General features: G+C 42.3%; 1 protein-coding gene across 6 annotated transcripts in view; it reads right to left on the minus strand.

Moving 5' to 3' along the window:
* Positions 1-268: 268 nt before the first annotated feature.
* Positions 269-17,431, minus strand: part of LOC145346490 (neurocalcin-delta) — a 268,140-nt gene continuing 250,977 nt past the window's right edge. For 4 of the 6 annotated variants that reach the window (XM_080193813.1, XM_080193815.1, XM_080193818.1 and 1 more), the window contains 3 exons: positions 11,459-12,866; positions 6,287-6,408; positions 269-1,485 (listed from right to left, as the gene is read on the minus strand). In XM_080193813.1, the coding sequence (XP_080049939.1) occupies positions 12,769-12,866 (98 nt within the window). In that variant the 3' untranslated portion in view covers positions 269-1,485; positions 6,287-6,408; positions 11,459-12,768. Of the gene's footprint in view, positions 1,486-5,660; positions 6,409-11,458; positions 12,867-17,431 lie in introns of those variants that run through there. The other 2 variants (XM_080193816.1, XM_080193819.1) reach the window with 2 other exon arrangements.

Consider the following 17,431-nt stretch of genomic DNA (forward strand, 5'->3'; position numbering starts at 1 on the left):
ATCGAAGAGGAGGAGTAGGGGCAAGTGGGACTAGCTACTGAGTTGGATGATCAGCCACGATCATAATAAATGGCAGAGGTGGCTCGAAGGGCTGAACAGCCTCCTCCTGCTCCTATTTTCTATGTCTCCTTTTGATGCGAGTTAAATCTCTGTCAGTCCCTGGGATTTCTACTGTTCTTTTCATGACTTGAGGTTCAATCAGAGCCATTTAGTGTCCGGTGAGGAGCAGGGTTTGCACTCCCTTAGTGAATTATTGAGTCTGGGTAGGTTCATCAACTTCCCCGTTTATTTCGTGAACACAATTCAATTCAACACAGAATCACATTGAGTGCTGCACAACGTTTTCTCCCCAACATTTTAATCAAATGGAACTTTTTTCTTTTATAAATGCTTATTTTTGTAAAGAGGATCTCTTTTCAACACATTTGGCAACATTGAAAATAGAAAGTTAACTGCAAAATACACAAAAAAGTACATAGTTAAAAAGTAAGTCTTAAAAAATAAAATCAATAATCACAGCTTAAAACATACCCAGCCCCACAAAGTATTAAAGCATACTTATACCCATCTGCTAAACATGGTGCAGTTAGTGTTAATGAGCTTTGTATCTGTTCTCCTTACACCATTCACAAGGTAACAATCAGAATAACATGTCATTAGCATGCTACATACACATTATGGCATGCACCATGTACCAATGTATGGGAAACCATGTATACTTGATTGTACAAGCAAACAATTAAACACAGAAAGGGAAGCAGTGGCTTGTGCTGAAAACACACCAATGAAAGTAAAATAATCTTTTTGTCTTCTCCAATTTTGCCCTTTACACAATTTCTCCTAAAACCTGGTGGAACTGAATGTGAACCCTATGGAAGCAGCCAGTCAGTATGAACTACACCGTGCATTCCTCCCTACTGATATGTGTTAACATCTTTGCTGAAATGCTTAGCATCATATCGCCTCCATGAAATATTAAACTGAAAATAGATTAAGCTCCTGTGAGGTACTGTACATGAATGCATTGAACAATTAATGCACAGTTCCTAATTTATTTTGGACACCATTGAGACCAGATCATGGAACAAGACTAGTGTTTCTGCTGGGGTGTTTGATTTTCTTTTCTGAAATGTGACTGAAGAGGAATTTTTTTTAGCTCAGTTGCCAAGGATCATTTTCACAAGAGGAAGGCAGTTCTTAACACTTCCATTACATTTGATTTCTCCTCATTCTATGTCCATTTCTCTTGATACTTATTTTTCCTTCTGCAATTGGGTAACTAAACAGAAACTGTTTTATCTCTAGCTACGAGTGCATTGTAAAGTTCTGGGATCTTTAATAACAACAAAGGCTTACTTTGCAAAACTCAGTTGAGCAGTAGCGAGAGCGATATTTGATGGTTCCTCCTCAAGTGCTTTAAGCCTTGGTACCTGCTCAATATGACCAGTATGATTGCCTTAAAACAATGGTTCATCACAGTGCTTCCTTTAAACAAGAGGACAGTCAGTAAATCTTCTCAGGTAAGAGGGAAAGGAACAGATATACCATTAAATATTGTACAAAATGTGAAGGTTCCATAAAGTCAGATAAAAACACATAGCTGCAACCTTAGATTTCTTCTCAGATAGTGTTCAATTGGCCTGGCTACAAGTCACCATGTGACATCTTTCCAGTCATAATGATCTTACTTGTGGGAAAATACGATGGAATCACAATGAGCATTCCTGGCCACTCTCAACTTTGAGTGAGCTTGACTCCACCCAGCCATCTCAATAAGGAATGGCGTACTGCAAAAAGAAACTAGGCGTTGGAATTAGTTATAAAGGGAAAAGAACGCTGGAGGAAGTGAAGACCTTTGACAGACATACATGTAGGACTGCACTGAGATCCAGAACCAGGAATAGACGTAGATGGAAGTCATTGGGTGACTGAGCAGGGGCTGCTCCTAACACAAGCTATGCTGTTAACACGATGAGAAACATGTGAATTAGGAGCAGGAGTAGGCCATTCTACCCCTCGAGCCTGCTCTGCTATTTGATAAGATCATGGCTGATCTGATCTGCCCTTAACTCTACTTTTCTATTTACCCCCTATACTCCTTGACTCCCTTGTCAGTCAAAAGAAGGATCTAACTCAGCCTTAAAAATATTCAAGACAGTAATTCCACTGCTCTTAGGGGAAGAGAATTCCAAAGACAAACACCTTCTGAGAGAAAAATTTTTTCTCATTTCCAGCTTAAATCCAGGAGATCTCTTATTTTTAAACTATGTTTCCTAGATTGAAGAAATTGGGGCTCTTTTCCCTTGAAAGACGCCGACTGAGGGGGGAATCTAATAGAGGTATATAAGATTATGAAGGGTATAGATAGAGTAAACAGAGGTAAGCTATTTCCTATAATACAGTCACGTAGGACAAGGGGCCATGGACTTAAGGTGAGGGGGGAGAGGTACAACACAGATATTAGAGGGAGGTTTTTCACACAGAGGGTAGTGGGGGTATGGAATGCTCTGCCAAGTAAGGTGGTGGAAGCAAACACGCTAGAGTCATTTAAGAGTAACTTAGACAGGCACATGACTGAGTTGGAGATGGGTGGATATAGGGGAACCTTTAATTAAGGGTCATTAGCATTGGGGTGTCCCTAGAAATGTAAATGGGTATAGTATGATAATAATGTTTCTCTCTTTTCATTCACAGGTTTTAAGTCGGTCCACCTCGTGTCCAATGAGGGGCATACACACGATGGGTCGTACTGGGGCTGCTCTTGGTTGTTCGAGATTGGCCTAGTGCTTCATGTCGTTAATGTGTGCCTAAACTGGACATGATACTGGGGAAGACGACAGCTCAGTGACTATCACTGATTGCTGTGCAGGCACATGGATTTGGGCCGGTGTCTGTGGGAGTTTGCACATTCTCCCCATGCTTGCGTGGGTTTTCTCCGGGTGCTCCGGTTTCCTCCCACACCCCAAAGATGTGCTGTTAGGCTGATTGGCAGGAATAAATCGTCCCTAAATCAGATTCCCTCAATCTGGATGGCCATAAAACATTAGATAGGGGTCATGGGTAGAGAGGTGGTGTTGAGATGGCAGCGTGGGCTCGTTGGGCCGAAGGGCCTGTTTCCCAGGCTGATTTTGTTCTTTGTTATTTGTAGTTCCAGTCACCCCCATAAAGGGAAACATCCTTTCAGCATCCACCTTGTCACACCCCCTCAGGTTCTTATTTATTTCAATATGGCCACCTCTTATTCTTCCAAACGCCAATGGATAAGGCCCAACCTGTCTAACCTTTCATCCCAGGCATCAGTACACTGAACTTTCTCTGCACTGCTTTCTATATTTTTCCTCAAATAAGGCAAAAATACACAGTCTTCCAAATGTTGTATCACTCACATCCTGTACAACTGTAACAAAACTCCCTACTTTTATATTCCATCCCCCTTGTAATGATGAGAACATTTTAATTGCCTTCTTAATCATGGACTGTACCTGCATACTAACTTTTCCAGGTTCACATATCAGGACACCCAGATCCCTCTGTACTGCAGAGTTCTGCAATCTCTATTTAAATAACATTCTTCTTGCCAAAGTGAACAAGTTCACATTTTCCCCCCTTACTTAACCTATCATTAACCCTTTGCAATCTCCTTAGGACCTCTTCACAAACTCTCCCACCTATCTCTGCTTTATCATCCAATTTAGCAACCATGCATTCAGTCCCCTCAAATAAGTTATTGATTTGGATTGTAAATAGTTGAAACCCAAGCACTGATCCCTGTGACACACCACTCATCACATCCTGACAACTCAAAAATGACCCATTTATTCCCACTCTTTGCACCCTGATCAGCATTTATTGCCCATTCCTAGTTGCCCTTGAACTGGACAGTAAAGATAACCATTTTGCTGTGAGTCTGGATTTACACGTAAGTCAGACTAGGTAATGATATCAGATTTCCTTTCCTATGGGCATTAGTATAAGGATGTTAGAGGTGAGTACCGAGTGGCAGGCTTTTCTGCTGTGTTTGTGATGAGGTTGTCATGAGTCTGAAATTTTATGTGTGAATGCATTTACGGCACAGTGGTTAGTGCTACTGCCCTGAAGGGCCCAGGTTTGATTCCAGTCACTGTCTGTATGGAGTTTGCACACTCTCCCCATGTCTGTGTGGGTTTCCTCCCACAGTCCAAAGATGTGCATGCTAGATTGGTTGGTTATGCTAAATTGGCCATTTGTGCCCCAGGATGTGTAAATTAGGGGGATTGGCAATCTAAATACATGGGGACCTGGAGAGAGGGCCTGGATGGGATTATTGTCACAGACTGCAAGCTTGATGGGCCGAACAGCCTCCTTCTGCACCGAAGGGATCCTATGATTCATACTCTTCGATGACCTGAATGACTCTTTTGGTGCTGCTACAATGCTCTAAATGTGGAATTCTGTACAAAAACTACCTTTGGCACCTGCTCCCTCTTCTGAGGTTCATTCATGAAGTCTTCCTAACCATGCACCCCCCCCCCCCCCCCTCCAACCGCAATAGAAACACAGCTTCCTTCCTGGCCTCCACCTATCTGATTAATACCATGCGAATCTTTCCCTGGTATGTCAACATAGCTGTTGTCACTGAACCTTCTTATTTGATACCCAGCATCCTGGCATACATTCCATTTTACAGGTTCTGTTTATTTAAAACGGAAAATCTGGAACGCATGGTTAGTTCTGAATGAAATTCAGCCTCAATACAATGCCACAGAGATAATTGACAGCTTATGGCCAAACTACACTCGTGCGCTGCTTACCTCAAATCAAATTGGCGTTGGCAAATCACAAACTGCAGCCCCTACTCCTCAACAACAGGGATAACAACAAAATGAATTTCCAATCCACAGTACTTGAACAGGTTTAGCCATTGAGAAGAATTGTGACTGACTGCTGGTTAGTAATGAGCTGGCGTGTGCGCTCGCCTTCCATCATGACCGATCTGCTTCTAAACACAAAAAAGGCTTCAGACCATTGACAATGTCTAGTAAATGTGGAGTTTTATCTATTTAATACAAAGCTGAATTTTCCAGTTTCTCTCTATCCAGTTACAGGCTATGAGCATTACTGGCACAACCAGCATTTATTGTCCAGCCCTGATTACCCTTGAGGTGGTGGTAGCGAGCTGCCTTCTTGAACTGTTGTGGTCCATGAGGTATAGAACCAAACCTCCACCCCCCTCCCTCCATGTTGTTAGGGAGGGATTTCCAAGACTTTAACCCAGCAACAGTGAAGAAACAATAATACCAAACTTGTGAGAGCCTGTGTGAGAGTTCCCAAGGAGAAGGATGGACTTGGTACATTTTAAACCAATGATAGATAGGTCAGGGCATTCACTAAATGATAAGAAGGAGGGAACTATAAATGAACTAATAGATTAAGGGCTGCTTATACAGATATCACCTAGAGCTATTGGGTAGGAATAAAAATTAATAAAAACACTAATGAAATGTTGACTTTTACCTGTGGGAACTGTAATACAAAGTGGTAGAAGTCTATTAGAATTATATAAAGCTCTGATTTGACCTCATTTTAAGTTTTGGATTCAATTCTGGTACTAGATTCAGTTCAGTTTATTTATTAGTGTCACAAGTATGCTTACATTAATACTGCATTAAGTTACTGTCGCCACATTCTGGTGCCTGTTTGGGTACACTAAGGGAGAATTTAGCACTGTCAGTACACCTAACCAGCACATCTTTCGGATTGTGGGAGGAAACCAGAGCACCCAGAGGAAACCCATGCAGACATGGAGAAAACATGCAGACAGTGACCCAAGTCAGAAATTGAACACGGGTCTCTGGCGCTGTGAGGAAGCAGTGCTAACCACTGTGCCACCATGCCATCCTGGACATCAGGAAGGTGATATTGAAGATGAACCTTCAAAGGGATGCAGCACTGATTCACCAGATTGGCACCAGGCCTTCAAGTATTCAGTTATGAGGGCAGGAGGCACGAAATGATGCTGACTTTCCCTTGAGTATACAAAATTGAGGGATTAAGGGACTAGCTAACTGAGGCCATACAGTTCAGCCATGATCTAACTGAATGTCACAACACAAGTAATCCTGTTCCTTTGTTTCTCATAGAAAATAGTTACTGGGAAGAAATATAAGAGGAACTGAAGCAGTTTGGATGAGTCAGAAGCTACACAAAGGCAATCACTAACACTGTTTAAATACTGTGGATGCTGGAAATCTGAACTAAAAACAGAAATCGTCTATTCCATTCTGCTCACAGGTTATAAGCCTCTCGCCATAATGTTTTTTGCTCAATAGATGGCGCTTCAGTACCTCCAGTATGTTCTGTTTTCACCTCTATACAGCTGTTCAGATGGTCCATCGATTCGTCCAGCACAGGTTTGCCAACAAATTTCCCCTTGGAAAAAACACCAACTTATTACTTTCAAATAACAACATGGCAAAGCAAAACCTTCAGGAATTCACAGCCCACAAGCACAGATGACATCCCTTTTCAAGCTGCAATCCAAAATGAGTTTATTAAACAGAAAACCAGCAACAAGATTGAAAATAATTAGCCGGCGAATATTTCACCCTGCATCTTCAAATGCCAATTTGTTTTGTCCTAGAGTACAGAACTGGTGCATTGAGAGAACAACCTCCCCATTTGCAATAACATCTCAGGCTCCTTTATGCAGGCAAATTGATGCTGTTGTGTGAGGAAACAAAGGAAGAGTGGAATTTAATCTCATTTTAGCTTCTTTGTGCATCAGCATGCATTTACAAACCTGATCAAACTTTCCCCAATAATTAATTATCCCAAGATGCCGCCAGAGTGAGGTGATTTCTTGTAAGCTGTGCCCAGCAGATCGCCTAATTCTATCTTTTACTCTCGTTCTATGTTTCTAAAACTTTATTCAATCTCTTTTAAACTCTCTAACAATGCTCTAATCCATCTCTTACAGATATGTCGAATGGACCTACCTCGCATTAAGTTGATCTTTCTCTGCACCCTAGCTATGGCTGTAACACTGCATTCTGCACTCTGTCCTTCTCTATGAATGGTATGCTTTGTCTGTATAGCATGGAAGAAACAATACTTTTCACTGTATCCTAATACATGCGACAATAATAAATCAAATCAAAAACCAAGTCAAAGATGCAATATGATGTTAAGCTTCACTGATCAAACCCCTTGCAGATTTAAAAGTGGCAGATTTGTTACCTCCCCTAAGGTTCAACCATTTCACAAATTAATTTCCCAAACTTTACAGTTTTTCTCAGAACAGAACAGTAAAAGAAATTGATTTATGTTCTTGCAGGAAGATGCACACACATTATACTAAAATGAACTCGCAAGATGTTTGAAGAGGTTCAAGCACTTGATAATCATCTCACCAATTACACTACAAAACAGAGGAGCTGATTCTTATCTGAAGCAAATGATTGGAATTCCACACGTGAGTCTTCAGATTATATTGTTCAAGATACAAATGGAAACAATCAGCCAAATGACATGAGTGAAAAGGGAACTCTATTGTGGACAAAACAGAACGAACGGAGTGTAGGAGTATACTTGCAAACAAAATCCCAATAAACATCTTGCTTATTTTTATGCCATTATTTTTACACAACATAGCTCCACAGCACAAGCTGGCCCCAAGAAGGCCATTCGGCCCAGAATTCAATGCAGGAAGGGGATAAAGCAGCAGCCACTCGGGAGTGAGAAGTTGTAACATTTCAAGCACCATACAGTTCAAAACATCAAAGAATGCGGCTAAGTCACAGAAACCAATTACTTTTAAAAGAATAGTGTTTCTCCTTTGGTGTTACGTGCCAACATGGAGCACTTATCCATAACAGTAGTATAAACAATTCAGCACTTAGAACCTAAATAGAAACTTAACCAGGCATAGACCCAATATAAAGAAGTTACTTGTTGGTAATTTGGCCAATTATTTCTCATTACTCAATGAGAGAAATGTGTATAAATTAGATATGTCACTGACAAACAACAGCCAATTCCTCTTAAACTAAGTAACTCTCAACTTCAAGATAAATAAAATTCTGCAAAGCCACCTGATCTAGAAGGAAACAATAGTGACTGAATGCTGGTTGGTCGGGTAGATGACTGCCAGGAAAAGAGTGTGTTTCTTGCATCCAATGACAGTTTTGAGATTTCCCCCCTCAATTACTATGCGGAGCTCAGTCTGATTGACCCAAACTGTCACTTTACATCTGTTTTCTCTGTTGCACCAGTGTATGTACTGTAAATTACAGCATATAAGCCAACTTTTGAATCCCTCAAAAATCCTTCCAAAAAGGGCGCTAACTTATAAGCGGAATTAAAAATGTGAATCGCTGGTGTGGCTGGTTTGAATGTGAAAAACGTCCACTAGTAATTCATATTAAATTAATGGCCTGTTTTATTGAATTAATTAATTCTACAAACATACCTTTAATTACATTCAAAGCTTTTTAAAATCATCAAGTATATTGTCTTTGGCATCCAATGAAGAGGGTTCATCAGATTCATTCTGAGCCGCTTTGGGCTATGGTATCATGGCAAGGATCATTCTCTGGATCAGTTTTGCTGTCAGATTCATCACTGTAAAACAAATCATCTTCTCCCCTATATCCGTTGAAGTGGATATTCTGCATTTTTGAATCTTCTGATGATATCTGATGCATTAAGAGCGTCCCATGATTTAATAAAGTGACCATGGCAGCACAGTGCTTAGCACTGTTGCTATACAGCACCAGGGACCTGGGTTCGATTCCCAGCTTGGGTCACTGTCTGTGCAGAGCTTGCACATTATCCCTGTGTCTGCGTGGGTTTCCTTTGGGAGTTCTGGTTTCCTCCCACACTCCAAAGATGTATGGGTTAGGTGGACTGGTTGTGTATGGGATTGCAGGGATGGGATGGGGGTGGGGTCAGCCTGGGTGGAGTGTTGTTTTGGTGAGTCAGTGCAGTTTTGATGGGCTGAATGTCCACCTTCTGCACTGTAGGGATTCTATAAAAACCTCAAATTTTTCCACTCTCTCTGAAGGTTTATTGTCTGTCAACCATCCGCCTATTACATTCAGTATGAACAAGATACTTGAATGGTTTGTTGACACATGTTTCCAAAGGTTGACCCATGGACTTGCTACCCATGGACTTGCTAGTATAACCCACAATGTGGTCATTTCTTTGCACCCTTTAATATCATTGATTAATGGAATCAGAACATGTCCCATGCTAGTAAGCGACATGCTTTACATAGGCCAATGAAACGTCTATTTCCCAATCCATAATTTCAACTGCACCAATTGTTGTCAGGGATACAGGAGTTTCTACAGAAACTTGATGCTCAGCATGGGTTTATATTAAAAAATTTCCATAGGCTTTAATTTCAAACCATTTGCCTTGCAGGCCTGTACCACCATCAATCTTGCCCTCTCATATACTGTGGTTTTCATTTGAACTATTTTTAAACCTTTCCAGTCCATTGTGTGGCTTTTTGGAATATAGAAATCCATGAACTTTTCATCCTTCTGTCAATGTGACTTATTGTTTGCTGATGTTCTTGTTGCTATCTGGCCTCTGAGTGATCTTAATCTTCTGCCACAACACAAGACTGTTCCATTCCATAAAGTGGCCTCACTGACTAGCTGTTGTTCTGAAATCTTTGTAGGACTCAGGGATTGATTTGGCTCACTTAAGGGCGTGCATGTTCATTACCGACAATGGCTCCCATTCGTCTCAGGGATGTTTGGCAACGGGAGTGGAAAATATCGTGAAGAGTGCAAGTTTGCATTTTATGTCAGTGCAAGTGTTATGTCACAGTTGTTCACCCCCACCGCTGCCCATGAGTAACACTATCAGACCTGGACACACCAGAATCATCCTCTATCCAGGTGGCATGATAGCAGAAAGGTGTGAAGCCTGGCTGGTCTCTGAAGATGTGCACCTAGTGAGCAGACCTCCTTCCCAGGGAAGCTCAAGTGGTGCAGCGCTCAGTGGGAGAGACTCATGCCCAGATACCCCTAGCATTGCCCAGGCACCCTCAGGCTGGGTGTGCCAAGGTAGTGCCTGGAATGGGGCGGCCTTTGAAGTTGGTAATCCAGATCCTTGAGTTTCTAAGTTGCTGACGGGGTGGGTGAATCAGAGACCACCCTGCCAGCAATATGTTGGGCACCCATCCCTTGACGTTCTTCTTCAATGTCCCAGAATACATGGCTGAGAAAACGTCTTCGCTGTCGCTGGCTTCAACACCACATTTCTGACATCAGCCTTTGCTGATTTCCGGGAAAAACCTGACCAATGTAATCATTCTGGAGATGTTTGAGAATCCATTCTGATAGATGCCTCTTAAGATTAGGCCAGTGGCTGGTCCCTGTTCTAATGGCACATTTGGTTTCAGGCATCTTCTTCAGAGCAGATTCTTTCTTCTTCCAGTCTTACAGCAGATTTTCACTAACAGCAAATTCTCTTGTTGCAACACAATTATTTGATGAGTTAGCTAATACGAAAGCACCTTCATACTTCATCTGTTTCACTGGAGGACCAACTTCCTCTCGTCACTCGCCAGGCCAAGTGTCGACTGCTCTTGCTGGGCGTGTCTGAAACACCTGCGCATTTTCTTTGCAACATAACCTACATTGTCTGCTTGTTCCTGCTTGGGGTGGCATGATAGCATAGTAGTTAGCACTGTTGCTTCACAGTTCCAGGGACCTGGGTCCAATTCCGGTCTTAGGTTACTGTCTATGTGGAGTTTACATATTCTACCCGTGTCTTCTTGGGTTTTCTCCAGGTGCTCCAGTTTCCTCCCACAGTCCAAAGATGTGCAGATTAGATGGACTGGCCATGCTAAATTGCCCCTTAGTGTCCCAGGATGTGTAGGCTGGGGGATTAGTGGGGTACATACGTGGGGTTACAGGGATAGGGCCTGGGTAAGATGGCTTTGTCTGAAAATTGATGCAGACTCGATGGGCCAAATAGCCTCCTTCTGCCAACCTACAGTACAAGGCAAGTAACACATACATTACAAGGGTGAAAAACTGAGGCCAACCACTGTAGCATTCAGTAGATGGAAACAAGTGGTTGACTTATACATCAGCATCTGCCAAGCATTTGACTTCTGGTGCTGAAAAAATGGGGTCGTCTTATATGCCACAATTTACAGTATTCCCAGTCTGTCTAGCCTCTGTGTATATTCTTGTGAGATGATCCCATTATTAAGTTGTTGTTTGGGACTCTGGCCCTTGAGAAATGGTCAGTGGCTATGATGCAAGTGTATTGTTGGGAATGGCTGAGAATTATCTTAAAGATTAGATTTGAAATAAAAGTGATGTGTTTAGGATGCAGACACACTCCATCATTATGGTAACATGATTTAGGGGAGCCAATCATTTATATCTAACAGTGAGGCTTGCACAACAATAAATGTCCTATAAACTATATTTAAAAATCTACATACACTTACAATGCCATTTTCTTTCCACTGTAAGATTCCAAAGTCCACATTTACAATGGACTCTGCCCATGTAAACTTGTCACGTTGTAATTACACCCTCCAGTGAGTAGGTGGCGTTGTCGCTCCTCAATATTGTATCTCCAAGCTCCCAACATGCACCTATCCTCCAGCTGACTTCTTCCTGTCAAATTGCTGCAGGTTTTGTTATTTAACTATAAATAATAATATAAAATCAAAGTATTATATAAAAATAAGGACAAAATATATGACTTTAAAACAGAAATAATATTGGATTCCTCCATGCCCTGGTCCAATTAGCTCTTGTCCTCTTCACCTGAACACTGCACTCGACGCCCTGGGGAAAAACGTTCAACTTCAAGAGGTCAGTGGGAAGAGAAATGGGGGAGGGTGCATAATGGACAGCCTGCTCCATTATTGCCTACTTTACTCTCCTGTCAAAGCTGAAGGTTTCACCCCACAGTGCAGTGTAACAGGGACCAACCCTAACCGCGTAAAGTGTGACATGAAAACATTGGCAGTAAACCTCCAGTAACCTTATGACAAAGAATTTTACAATCAAGAGCTTTGCAGGATAATCCTGACAGTTTTATTCCAAACCTTTCCTAACTCATATTTGTCAGACTTGATCTAACTCAAGTTTAGCAGCAGGCAGTGCTAGTTCTGATACATGGGTACCAAGTACCCCCATTACAAGTTCTACAGCAATTAGCTCTCCCATTTATACTCAATCCTTTTAATTTGAACAACACTGGGTTTGACTTACTCCCAATGTACTTGAAGGTTTGTACCTCTTGTACAAGGGCTACAACATACACATTCGCCTGACTGACTTCTGCTTGTCTTTAACAATATTGATAACTTTGCTTTCTCTCTGAACTACTTCACTGGCATGAAGAGTAACTGGCATCTGATCTGCTAGGGAACATCTCACCAACACAAGTATCTGGCCTCTTCCAGTTCCATGAATGAGAGGCACAAGGTTACAAGTCCTTCTTGAGTAGAAGTAAAATCAAAGCCTTTTTCTTCCTAATTCAAATTAAAAATTTCAAACATCTAAGAGATTTCTGTTCAAAGTAACTACAATTATTGTGACAATACATTCACACAGCTTTTTTTTAAAAAAAAGGTTCTGGGAATATTTCCGGACACAGTGTTTAATTAAACAGCCATTTACAAATTCAGAATTAAAAAGCAACAGGGCTAAAAGATGGCAGGTTCAGCCATGAACATGTGACCAAGTCACTGGTGGTGTCATGGCAGGAAGCAGAGACACAGTCACACTTTTCTTCATTTTGGAATTAGAATTGACCAGCAGTGCTGGGGTCACACTGAAGGAGACGGACGATGGAAGGGTCACTTTTGGCACCTCGGATGAACTCTTCAAGGGATAGCTTTCCTAGGATAAACCAAGCAGAATTTCAAAGCATGAATCATTTAAGATAAATCAAACAGAGCGGAAAAGTAGAAAATGTAAATGACTAGGCAGAAATACTGGTTATTCTGAACACATTTTTGATAATTTTCTTAGGCTTTCTGAATAATCAGCCTTGCGTATCTATGGGCAACAGCACTTCAGGATTCTTTCCACCACTGGAAATCCATACTCAAATCAACATTTCACCTTTCACCCCAAAATACCCACAGGGTCTATATTCTCTTTCATCCTTCATAGAATCCCTACTGTGAAGAAGGCTATTCAGTCCATCAAGTATACACCCACTCTCCAACAAATCTAGGTCCACCCACACCACCACCATACTTACCCCCCTACCCCGCCAACAATCAAACCCCATGCATTAACCAATGCTAGTACCCCAATTTATCCATCTTTTTACATGAAGGGGCTATTTGGCATGGCCAATCCACCTAACCTGCCCATCTTTGGACTGTGAGGAGGAAATCGGAGCACCCGGAGGAAACCCATGCAGACACAGGGAGAACATGCAGACCACACACTGTCAGTCACCTAAGGCAGGAATCCCTGCCGCTGTGAGGCAGTAGTGCTAACCATTGTGCCACAGTGCTGTCAAATTACCAGCAGAGCATTTTCAATTGGAATATCTTGCCGATCGAGAATGAGGTGGAAAGTCTTCCCCAAGGACTGTATAGGTCAACATATTGTAAGGCTAGGTATGAAGCTAAACTGGAGAAACAAACAAAGGCTTGAGGCTAACATTGGAAGTAATCATGGGTTCTGGAGCGAGGTATGGCCCAAACCAAAACACTTGGTGGGTGCATGTTCCCCTCATCTTCATTTTCCCTCTACCTGGTTGCAGGGGTTGGGAGAGACGATGGTGTAGTGGTAATATCACTGGATTAGTGAGCTAGAGATGCAGACTGTGCTCTGGGGGCAATGGATCAAATCCCGCCATGGCAGCTAATGAAAGTTAAATTCAACTAATAAATCAGGAATTAAAAGCTCATCTCAGGTCATGGTGACCATGAAACCATTGTTGATTCTCATAAAAACCCATCTAGTTCACTAATGTCCTTTAGAAAAGGAAACCGGCCATCCTTACCTGATCTGGCTGACTCCAGAGCCACAGCAATGTGGTTGATTCTTAAAATGCCTCTGAAGTGGCCTAGCAAGCCACTCAGTTCAAGGGCAATAAGGCATTGCAACAGATGCTGGGCCTTGTCAGTGATGCCCACATCCCATGAAAGGCTAAAGAAATAAAGATTCTGATGATTTAGCTCACAGTCCATGCCAGCTCATGGGCAGCACGGTGGCACAGTGGTCAGCACTGCTGCTTCACAGCGCCAGGGGCCTGAGTTCAATTCCAGCCTCGGGTCACTGTCTGTGTGGAGTTTGCACATTCCCCACGTGTCTGCGCGGGTTTCCTCCGGGGGCTCTGGTTTCCTCCCGCACTCCAAAGATGCGTGGGATAGGCACATTGGCCGTGCTAAATTGCCCCTTAGTGTTGGGGGATTGGGAGGGTAAATATGTGAGGTTACGGTGATAGGGCCTGGGTGGGATTGTTGTCAGTGCAGACTCGATGGGCCGAATGGCCTCTTTCCGCACTGTAGGGTTCTGTGATTCTACGTATTCTGTATTAATATATGAGATAAATCAGTTTAAAAAATAATCAGAGTTATGAGGGATGTTTTTCCTAACTCAATTTCAAACGGTAGACCAAATGTTAAAAATGACAGTCAGGTTCTTTGATGTGTAGATTAGGTGAGAAGCAGAAGCTTTGTTTTGAGGCACTAATCAAATCATTGGCCTTTTGAAAGACAACGGATAGCTTATTTATTGATGCCAAGTGGAACAGTAATATGGTTTCAGTTGCTGGAAAAGGCTGGAATATGTAAGTTTACAGACAGATGTAATATATCTAAACAACTGAGCTATCAAGGGAACACTGTCCAAATTTGAATTGTTTAACACATCAAGCCAATTTGTTCATTAGCAAACAGATGACTGATTGTCTGTCTTTTGGTCTGGATTATATGCTGGACCATTTCTCATTATCTTCAGTCCAGTTCCAGTAATTGACGTTGTTTCTTTGTTAACTTCATCAGCCAACATGAGATTGACTTGTTCATATCAAACATCACATCAATAAAGGTTTACAAAAGACATCATCAAAATAACTGACTGTGTCATCAATTGGTTGAGAAATACATTTGAGAAAATAACAATTTAACCCTTCTGTTATTATTTTGGGTGGCACGGTGGCACAGTGGTTAGCACTGCTGCCTCACAACACCAGAGACCTGGGTTTGATTCCCTGCTTGGGTCACTGTCTGTGTGGAGCTTGCACATTCTCCCAGTGTCTGTGTGGGTTTCCTCCGGATGCTGTGGTTTTCTCCCACAGCCCAAAGATGTGAGGGTTAGGTGGACTGGCCATGATAAATTGACCCTGGTGTCAGGGGCATTAGCAAGAGTAAATACATGGGGTTGTGGGGGATTGTGGTTGGTGCAGATTTGATGGGCCAAATGGCCTCCTTCTGCACTGTAGGGATTCAACGATTTAACAGTTTCAGCAACTTATTGCATCTTTTGTTTATGATCTTAAATAAAAAGAGTCTGATTATTTAATTTAGCCTGAAAGTGTTGGTGTAAATATTGCTATTTACTGTCTTTCAAAGTAAACAAGCAAGAGTATGGGGAATTCTGCATATCGCAGTTCAGTTGGATATATGTTATCCATTCATAATGGTGTATGTTTGAGTTTTTTGCATGGGTTTATCTGTTTATGAAGTGTCTCCCTGCTGTGGTTTCATGAGATGGTCTAAACTGTATCAATGCCAATGCAAAATGTTAAATAAATTATATCTCTGGCTTCTGATATGTCCAGTAATGGCCAGCTACTCTCCTCATTACACATGGGGCTGCCTCAGTGTTCCAAACTGGGAGAGAACAAAAGGGTTTCAGGGAAAGGCCAGGAAAGTGGGCTTGAGGAATGTCAGATCAGCAATGATCTTGAGTGGTGGGGCAGGCTCAAGGGGCCAAATGGCCAATTTTTGTTCCTATTTCTTTTGGTCATATGGTCTTAAAAAGACAAAGTTCAATGTTCCTTGTTAGGATGTGAATGATTCATGGAGAAACCTTCAGGGCTCGGTGACCAAGCCTGTGATATTAGCCCTGAGACAAACAACCTGACAATGCTCACAGTACGATACTCCCTGTTTATAAAAGCCTCACACAGAATCAAATCACTACATTGCAGACAGAGGCCATTCGACTCATGAGTCTGCACCAACTCTTCAACAGACCATCCTACCCAGGCCCTAATGCTGTCACCCCACATATTTACCCGCTAATCTCCCTGACCCACACATCCTGCAACATTAAGGGGCAACTTAGCATGGCCAATCAACCTGACTGGCACATCTTGGACTGTGGAAGAAAACCGGAGCACCTGGTGGAAATCCATGCAGACATGGGGAGAAAGTGCAAACTTCACACAGACAGAAAGCCGAGGCTGGAATTGAACCTGGGTCCCGGAAACGCAGAAGCATTTAATTCCTTTGTGTGTTATTTTCAGTGCACCCATTACCTGGTAAACAGCATCATTTTGAAGATATAAACCAATGGGGCAATAGCTTTAAAACAGCACAGACAGGGATTTTAAGTTAAAATGAGCTAAAATAGTAAATATAGAACCATAGCATCCCTACAGTGCAGAAGGAGGCCATTTGGCTCCTTCAAGTCTGCACCAATAACAATCCCACCTAGGCCTTATCCCCATAACCCCACATATTTACCCTGCTAATCCCTCTAACCTATGCATCCCGGGACACTAAGGGGCAATTTAGCATGGCCAATGCATCTAATCCGCACATCTTTGGACTGTGGGAGAAAACCGGAGCACCTGGAGGAAACCCACACAGACATGGGGAGAATGTGCAAACTCCATGCAGACAGTGACCCAAGGCTGGAATCAAACCTGGGTCCCTGACACTGTGAGGTAGCAGTGCTAACCACTGTGCCGCTCCTATGTATGTATGACGGGAACAGATAATATTTATTTATTGCTCATCAGCTGGTCACATTGACGAGAAATTTTCAACACAGTCACCATTCAAGATTTGTTCTCACATTTAAAAACAATGTACTCTGGGAATTCTGTAAGAAACTTGTTCTGAAAGATAAGTATCAATGGAAAGTAATGATTAGCACTGCTGCCTCATATCGCCAGGGACCTGGGTCCAATTCTTGACTTGGATCACTGTCTGTGTGGAGTTTACACATTCTCCCTGTGTCTGCGTGGGTTTCCTTTGGGTGCTCTGGTTTTCTCCCACAGTCCAAAGATATGCAGATTAGGTGGATTGGCCTTGCTAAATTGCCTCTTAGTGTCTAGCAGGGTAAATCCATGGGATTGTGGAGATAAGGCCTGGGTGGGTTGTTGTTGTTGGTGCAGGCTCGATGGGCCAAATGGCCTCCTTCTACACTGTAGGGATTCTATGATACGTTCTGCAGCGCTGTATTAAAACTAGAGCTATAGATAATGGACT

Source organism: Carcharhinus amblyrhynchos, chromosome 8 (genome assembly GCF_965287045.1).
Source record: "Carcharhinus amblyrhynchos chromosome 8, sCarAmb.v2.hapA, whole genome shotgun sequence".
NCBI lineage: Eukaryota > Metazoa > Chordata > Chondrichthyes > Carcharhiniformes > Carcharhinidae > Carcharhinus > Carcharhinus amblyrhynchos.